Here is an 8,935-nt window from a genome sequence, read left to right as displayed (position 1 = left end):
GTAGATCAGGTTTATTCTGTATAGTAGATCAGGTTTATTCTGTATAGTAGATCAGGTTTATTCTGTATAGTAGATCAGGTTTATTCTGTATAGTAGATTTAACAGGTTTATTCTGTATAGTAGATTTAGCAGGTTTATTCTGTATAGTAGATCAGGTTTATTCTGTATAGTAGATCAGGTTTATTCTGTATAGTAGATTTAACAGGTTTATTCTGTATAGTAGATCAGGTTTATTCTGTATAGTAGATTTAACAGGTTTATTCTGTATAGTAGATCAGGTTTATTCTGTATAGTAGATCAGGTTTATTCTGTATAGTAGATCAGGTTTATTCTGTATAGTAGATTTAACAGGTTTATTCTGTATAGTAGATCAGGTTTATTCTGTATAGTAGATTTAGCAGGTTAATTCTGTATAGTAGATTTAGCAGGTTTATTCTGTATAGTAGATCAGGTTTATTCTGTATAGTAGATCAGGTTTATTCTGTATAGTAGATCAGGTTTATTCTGTATAGTAGATTTAGCAGGTTTATTCTGTATAGTAGGTTTAACATTTTATACATTTTGCAGCTGCCGACTACTTATTATTCTGTTTTAAAATGTATTTTTCTTCTTACTAATATCCCCGGCTTGTTCCCGATCTGCCAGATGTGGTTGTACCAGTGATTCAGAGGAACTCAGTGCTTATTCACATCACATTGTTGTTCTATGGTTATCTGTTTGTTGACACGTTTTCATCCCTCAGAGACAGATGTGTCTGTTGGAGAAACGGGTGGTAGCATCATAACATGTCTCACTGTCATAGTGTGTCTGAGGAAGACTGTCATAGTGTGTCTGAGGAAGTCTGTCATAGTGAGTCTGAGGAAGTCTGACTGTCATAGTGAGTCTGAGGAAGTCTGACTGTCATAGTGAGTCTGAGGAAGACTGACTGTCATAGTGAGTCTGAGGAAGACTGACTGTCATAGTGAGTCTGAGGAAGACTGACTGTCATAGTGAGTCTGAGGAAGTCTGACTGTCTCAGTTTTAGAGGAGTCACTACAGACCCTGGTTCAGCGGTCTAAGACACTGCATCTCAGTGCTAGAGGAGTCACTACAGACCCTGGTTTGATCAGAGGCAGAATTACTTGTTCACTCTGTCTCCTTGTACATAATAATTCACGTTCCTTGTTTTTGGCTGATTATTTTCCTGTTCTAGCACACAGGCATCAAATTAAGATCCTACATGTGTAGTAGTGACAACTAGACACTGAATGGAGAAGTAGTCATAGCACTGTAATATGAAGAAAATTCTGTCATCCCCTGATACTTGTTCCCAAGCTGTCATCCTCTGATTCTTGTTACCAAGCTGTCATCCTCTGATACTTGTTCCCAAGCTGTCATCCATTGATACTTGTTCCCAAGCTGTCATCCCCTGATACTTGTTCCCAAGCTGTCATCCATTGATACTTGTTCCCAAGCTGTCATCCATTGATACTTGTTCCCAAGCTGTCATCCTCTGATACTTGTTACCAAGCTGTCATCCATTGATACTTGTTCCCAAGCTGTCATCCATTGATACTTGTTCCCAAGCTGTCATCCTCTGATACTTGTTCCCAAGCTGTCATCCTCTGATACTTGTTCCCAAGCTGTCATTTATTGATACTTGTTCCCAAGCTGTCATCCATTGATACTTGTTACCAAGCTGTCATCATCTGATACTTGTTCCCAAGCTGTCATCCATTGATACTTGTTACCAAGCTGTCATCCACTGATACTTGTTACCAAGCTGTCATCCTCTGATACTTGTTCCCAAGCTGTCATCCTCTGATACTATTTACCAAGCTGTCATCCTATGATACTTGTTACCAAGCTGTCATCCTATGATACTTGTTCCCAAGCTGTCATCCTCTGATACTTGTTACCAAGCTGTCATCCATTGATACTTGTTACCAAGCTGTCATCCTCTGATACTTGTTCCCAAGCTGTCATCCTCTGATACTTGTTCCCAAGCTGTCATCCATTGATACTTGTTCCCAAGCTGTCATCCATTGATACTTGTTACCAAGCTGTCATTTATTGATACTTGTTACCAAGCTGTCATCCATTGATACTTGTTCCCAAGCTGTCATCCATTGATACTTGTTACCAAGCTGTCATTTATTGATACTTGTTCCCAAGCTGTCATCCATTGATACTTGTTTCCAAGCTGTCATCCATTGATACTTGTTACCAAGCTGTCATCCTCTGATACTTGTTCCCAAGCTGTCATCCATTGATACTTGTTCCCAAGCTGTCATCCATTGATACTTGTTCCCAAGCTGTCATCCTCTGATACTTGTTCCCAAGCTGTCATCCTCTGATACTTGTTCCCAAGCTGTCATTTATTGATACTTGTTCCCAAGCTGTCATCCATTGATACTTGTTACCAAGCTGTCATCATCTGATACTTGTTCCCAAGCTGTCATCCATTGATACTTGTTACCAAGATGTCATCCACTGATACTTGTTACCAAGCTGTCATCCTCTGATACTTGTTCCCAAGCTGTCATCCTCTGATACTATTTACCAAGCTGTCATCCTATGATACTTGTTACCAAGCTGTCATCCTATGATACTTGTTCCCAAGCTGTCATCCTCTGATACTTGTTACCAAGCTGTCATCCATTGATACTTGTTACCAAGCTGTCATCCTCTGATACTTGTTCCCAAGCTGTCATCCTCTGATACTTGTTCCCAAGCTGTCATCCATTGATACTTGTTACCAAGCTGTCATTTATTGATACTTGTTTCCAAGCTGTCATCCATTGATACTTGTTACCAAGCTGTCATTTATTGATACTTGTTTCCAAGCTGTCATCCATTGATACTTGTTACCAAGCTGTCATTTATTGATACTTGTTTCCAAGCTGTCATCCTCTGATACTTGTTCCCAAGCTGTCATCCTCTGATACTTGTTCCCAAGCTGTCATCCATTGATACTTGTTACCAAGCTGTCATTTATTGATACTTGTTTCCAAGCTGTCATCCTATGATACTTGTTCCCAAGCTGTCATCCTCTGATACTTGTTCCCAAGCTGTCATCCTCTGATACTTGTTCCCAAGCTGTCATCCATTGATACTTGTTCCCAAGCTGTCATCCATTGATACTTGTTACCAAGCTGTCATTTATTGATACTTGTTCCCAAGCTGTCATCCATTGATACTTGTTACCAAGCTGTCATTTATTGATACTTGTTACCAAGCTGTCATCCATTGATACTTGTTCCCAAGCTGTCATCCATTGATACTTGTTACCAAGCTGTCATTTATTGATACTTGTTCCCAAGCTGTCATCCATTGATACTTGTTTCCAAGCTGTCATCCATTGATACTTGTTTCCAAGCTGTCATCCTCTGATACTTGTTTCCAAGCTGTCATCCACCTTTTTTTCCCCTGATTATTCTGTTACTGACTTCATCTTCTTCTGTATTCTGTTCCCGTAACCCTGACCCCAACCCTAACCCTGACCCCAACCCTAACCCTGACCCCAACCCTAACCCTGACCCCAACCCTAACCCTGACCCCAACCCTAACCCTGACCCCAACCCTAACCCTGACCCCAACCCTAACCCTGACCCCAACCCTAACCCTGACCCCAACCCTAAACTCAACCCTGACCCCAACCCTGACCCCAACCCTAACCCTGACCCCAACCCTAACCCTGACCCCAACCCTGACCCCAACCCTAACCCTGACCCCAACCCTAAACTCAACCCTGACCCCAACCCTGACCCTAACACTAACCCTGTATCTCTCTCTCTCTACAGTTCCTGAAATAACCCCAACCCTAACCAATAACCATACACATAAATCTAAGCCTACACCTACATCTACATTTATACCTAACCCCCAACCCTCTCCCATCTCTCTCTACAGTACCACCCCAGTTCCTGAACTACCACACCAATACGTATGTCTAACCCTAACCCTGTCTCCCTCTCTCTACAGTGCCACCCCAGTTCCTGAACTACCACACCAATACGTATGTCTAACCCTAACCCTGTCTCCCTCTCTCTCTACAGTGCCACCCCAGTTCCTGAACTACCCCACCAACACGTATGCCTATGAGAGTACGGACATGGAGCTGGAGTGTGCTGTAACGGGAAACCCTCCTCCCACGGTGCGTTGGATGAAGAACGGAGAGGAGGTCATCCCCAGTGACTACTTCCAGATCGTTGTGAGTTAAACAAACCAAAGGACTGTGTGTGTGTGTGTGTGTGTGTGTGTGTGTGTGTGTGTGTGTGTGTGTGTGTGTGTGTGTGTGTGTGTGTGTGTGTGTGTGTGTGTGTGTGTGTGTGTGTGTGTGTGTGTGTGTGTGTGTGTGTGTGTGTGTGTGTGTGTGGTAATGGTATGGTATGGTAATATATAGTAACCACAACCGTATATAATATCATTTTTCTGTGTCGGTACTGATTGTCTTGTGGAGCGGTTGTTGTTTAGCAGAAGACAAAACTTCACATTCTACGTTCATCATGTACATTGAACAATCAAATAGCATTCTAAGTGTTAAGCCTGCGTCTCTAGGATGGCAGTAACCTCCAGATCCTTGGTCTGGTGAAGTCAGATGAAGGTTTCTATCAGTGTGTGGCTGAGAACGAAGCAGGGAACGCCCAGGCTATGGCCCAGCTCATACTGAGAGAGTCAGGTAAGAGACAGCCCTAACCAGGCCAAGCTAAACTTTTCTCTGTGTCTCAGCTCAACGTCTCTCTCTGTGTCTCAGCTTAATGTCTCTCTCTGTGCTGCATCTCTCTTTCTCTCTCTCTCTCTCTCTCTCTCTCTCTCTCTCTCTCTCTCTCTCTCTCTCTCTCTCTCTCTCTCTCTCTCTCTCTCTCTCTCTCTCTCCCTCTCTCTCTCTCTCCATCTCTCTCTCTATGTGTGTGTGTGTCTCAGCTCCATCTGTCTCTCTCTCTGTGTGTGTCTCAGCTTCATCTCCATCTCTCTCTCTCTCTCTCTCTCTCTGTGTATGTCTCAGCTCCAACTCTCTCTCTCGCTTAGCTTAATGCCTTTCTCTGTGGCTCAGCTCCACTTAACACACCAACACACCAACACACACCAATACACCCCAACACACCAACACACACCGACACACAGCAACACACACCAACACACACCAACACACACCAACCTTTCCTCACCCTCCCTCCCTTCCTCACCCTCCCCTCCTCAACCTCCCCTCCTCCATCCCTCTTCCTCACACTCCCCTCCTCACCCTCCCTTCCTCACCCTCCCCTCCTCCATCCCTCTTCCTCTTCCTCACCCTTCACTCCTCCAACTCTCTTCCTCACCCTCCACTCCTCCATCCCTCCTCCTCACCCTCCCCTCCTCACCCTCCCCTCCTCCTCTTCCCCACCCTCCACTCCTCCATCCCTCTTCCTCACCCTCCCTCCTCACCCCCCACTCCTCCATCCCTCCTCCTCTTCCTCACCCTCCACTCCTCCATCCCTCCTCCTCACCCTCCTCCTCCTCACCCTTCACTCCTCCATTCCTCTTCCTCTTCACACTTCACTCCTCCTCCTCACCCCCACTCCTCCATCCCTCCTCCTCTTCCTCACCCTCCACTCCTCCATCCCTCCTCCTCACCCTCCTCTTCCTCACCCTTCACTCCTCCATTCCTCCTCCTCCTCGCCCTCCACTCCTCCATTCCTCCTCCTCCTCACCCTCCACCCCTCCATTCCTCCTCCTCCCCCTCCCCTCCTCACCCTTCAGTCCTCCATTCCTCCTCCTCCTCACCCTTGCCAGCCTGGAGTCAATGTGACACCAACTCTTTGTGATTCAAAGGATGTCCTAATATGGGCACCGAAGGCTTGTTTCTCTGTGACACAGCGTCTCCGTCTGGCCCGTAGACATAGAAAGGTCAGTGGGAGGCTGCAGCAATGACTCAGGGATGTTGTTGATTTATTTTGACATTCACACGCAAAGTTGTTACTCAACGGAGAAGGGAAAAATTAGCATGTGTGAAATGATGTTTTGAGTCAAAGTCAGAGTTGGGTCACTCCCGTCTAGTCAACTCCTGTCTGTTCAACTCCCGTCTGTTCAACTCCCGTCTGTTCAACTCCCATCTATTCAACTCCCGTCTGTTCAACTCCCATCTATTCAACTCCCATCTGTTCAACTCCCATCTATTCAACTCACATCTATTCAACTCCTAGCTGTTAAACTTCTAGCTGTTAAACTCCCATCTGTTCAACTCCCGTCTGTTCAACTCCAGTCTGTTCAACTCCTAGCTGTTAAACTCCTAGCTGTTAAACTCCTAGCTGTTCAACTCCCGTCTGTTCAACTCCAGTCTGTTCAACTCCAGTCTGTTCAACTCCCGTCTGTTCAACTCCAGTCTGTTCAACTCCTAGCTGTTAAACTCCTAGCTGTTAAACTCCTAGCTGTTCAACTCCAGTCTGTTCAACTCCTAGCTGTTAAACTCCTAGCTGTTCAACTCCCATCTGTTCAACTCCTAGCTGTTAAACTCCTAGCTGTTAAACTACTAGCTGCTCAACTCCTATCTGTTTGGGTATATTCGGACTCTGGTCGGCATCCTGGGTCTGATCCATGTTCTCGGGAATCTCGGGTCCATTGATGTGTACACTATACTTTATGTCCAAGAAAAAGGAGATGTTGGTACATCTGTCCCCTACTGTCAATATGAGGCTAAATCGTCCCTCCCCCTAACCCATATCCCTCTTCTAAATCCTGCTTTGACTTAGGAGAATTACAGCTATCCAGATTGGTGTCATTTTAGAGTGTAGCATCTCCCTGCGCTGGGATTTGAAGTTCAGTAATAGTACATGCTGTCCTGTCCCTTGACACACACACATCACCATGCTGTGCCACCCTGTTCTCTTCCTGTTGTAGGTACAGAGCCCCGTTCCCTCCTTGTCTTAGATACAGAGCCCCGTTCCCTCCTTGTCGTAGATACAGAGCCCCGTTCCCTCCTTGTCTTAGATACAGAGCCCCGTTCCCTCCTTGTCTTAGATACAGAGCCCCGTTCCCTCCTTGTCTTAGATACAGAGCCCGTTCCCTCCTTGTCTTAGATACAGAGCCCCGTTCCCTCCTTGTCTTAGATACAGAGCCCCGTTCCCTCCTTGTCTTAGATACAGAGCCCCGTTCCCTCCTTGTCTTAGATACAGAGCCCCGTTCCCTCCTTGTCTTAGATACAGAGCCCCGTTCCCTCCTTGTCTTAGATACAGAGTCCCGTTCCCTCCTTGTCTTAGATACAGAGTCCCCTTCCTTTCTTATCGTAGATACAGAGCCCCGTTCCCTCCTTGTAGTAGATACAGAGCCCCGTTCCCTCCTTGTCTTAGATACAGAGTCCCGTTCCCTCCTTGTCTTAGATACAGAGCCCCGTTCCCTCCTTGTCTTAGATACAGAGTCCCGTTCCCCCCTTGTCTTAGATACAGAGCCCCGTTCCCTCCTTGTCTTAGATACAGAGCCCCGTTCCCTCCTTGTCTTAGATACAGAGCCCCGTTCCCTCCTTGTCTTAGATACAGAGTCCCGTTCCCTCCTTGTCTTAGATACAGAGTCCCGTTCCCTCCTTGTCTTAGATACAGAACCGCGTTCCCTCCTTGTCTTAGATACATAGTCCCGTTCCCTCCTTGTCTTAGATACAGAGCCCCGTTACCTTCCTGTCTTAGATACATAGCCCCGTTCCCTCCTTGTCTGAGATACAGAGCCCTGTTCCCTCCTTGTCTTAGATACAGAGCCCCGTTCCCTCCTTGTATTAGATACAGAGCCCCGTTCCCTCCTTGCTGGGGGTTTTATCAGGTTTAATGGGACCATAACGCCCTGTATGGCTGTGCTGGGGGTTTATCAGGTTTAATGGGACCATAACGCCCTGTATGGCTGTGCTGGGGGTTTATCAGGTTTAATGGGACCATAACGCCCTGTATGGCTGTGCTGGGGGTTTTATCAGGTTTAATGGGACCATAACGCCCTGTATGGCTGTGCTGGGGGTTTATCAGGTTTAATGGGACCATAACGCCCTGTATGGCTGTGCTGAGGGTTTTATCAGGTTTAATGGGACCATAACGCCCTGTATGGCTGTGCTGAGGGTTTTATCAGGTTTAATGGGACCATAACGCCCTGTATGGCTGTGCTGGGGGTTTATCAGGTTTAATGGGACTATATGGCCCGACATGGCTAGGGGTTTTATGTCTCTTTTTCAGCAAATGCAGGGGTGTGAGAGTTTCACCCTGCTGAAGGCTCTGTTACGGCCCAGGAGTTCATTTAGCCTTTCACTCATCCCTCTCTTGTCGTACAAAGTTATTCTTTAATCACTGTCAAATCACTGAGCTGTAGACGTTTCCATCCATCTAACGAGGAATGCTTCATTCAGGAAGTATTTCAACAGGAAGGAAATCACTGAGCTGTAGACGTTTCCATCCATCTAACGAGGAATGTTTCATTCAGGAAGTATTTCAACAGGAAGGAAAAGTGTTACCAATTAAGAAGAATGTCCCCGTTGGGACTCCGACAATGACACAGTCTTAATCTGAAACCTGTAGATGATCCTAGAGGAGAGAAACTTCCCTGTTTTCCTTTTCATTCCCTTTGTTGAATCACTGCTCCAACAACGCGAGCCCCCCCCCCCCCCCTGGGCCTTAGCTGAGGACAGCGGTAACAGCAGATGACTGAGAAACTCACGGTCTTTTGACCACCCAATGAACGGGAAACAATCACAGCAGCTAGACGAAGCCAGACTGGCAGTTGGAGTCAGAAACCCCCAGTTACTGTCGCCACGGAAACCCCTGGCAAACAACACCCCCCCCACCCTCCCCCGCCATGGTCCACAGCATGCTCCATCAGCCAGTCAGCTGCTACCATGAACCCGAGGGATCAGGTGAGGGGAGGATTACCCTCGAGTAGGCCCTGGTGATGCCAAGCATTCTGTTACCTCAGAACCCCCTTCCCCTCCTCCTCCTCCTCACCTTCT

The 8,935-nt window shown here is 46.5% G+C and overlaps 1 protein-coding gene across 1 annotated transcript in view; it reads left to right on the top strand.

Annotated features, from left to right (window-relative positions):
• The window catches only part of LOC124047738 (netrin receptor DCC-like), a 434,005-nt gene that overhangs the window by 291,516 nt on the left and 133,554 nt on the right, over positions 1-8,935 (top strand). The window contains exons 6-7 of the mRNA XM_046368043.1: positions 4,038-4,192; positions 4,540-4,660. Of these exons, the coding sequence (XP_046223999.1) occupies positions 4,038-4,192; positions 4,540-4,660 (276 nt within the window). The remainder of the gene's footprint in view (positions 1-4,037; positions 4,193-4,539; positions 4,661-8,935) is intronic.

This window comes from Oncorhynchus gorbuscha, linkage group LG11 (assembly GCF_021184085.1).
Source record: "Oncorhynchus gorbuscha isolate QuinsamMale2020 ecotype Even-year linkage group LG11, OgorEven_v1.0, whole genome shotgun sequence".
NCBI lineage: Eukaryota > Metazoa > Chordata > Actinopteri > Salmoniformes > Salmonidae > Oncorhynchus > Oncorhynchus gorbuscha.
The sequence above is the reverse complement of the archived record's forward strand: the minus strand, read 5'-3'. Positions and strand labels throughout refer to the sequence as shown.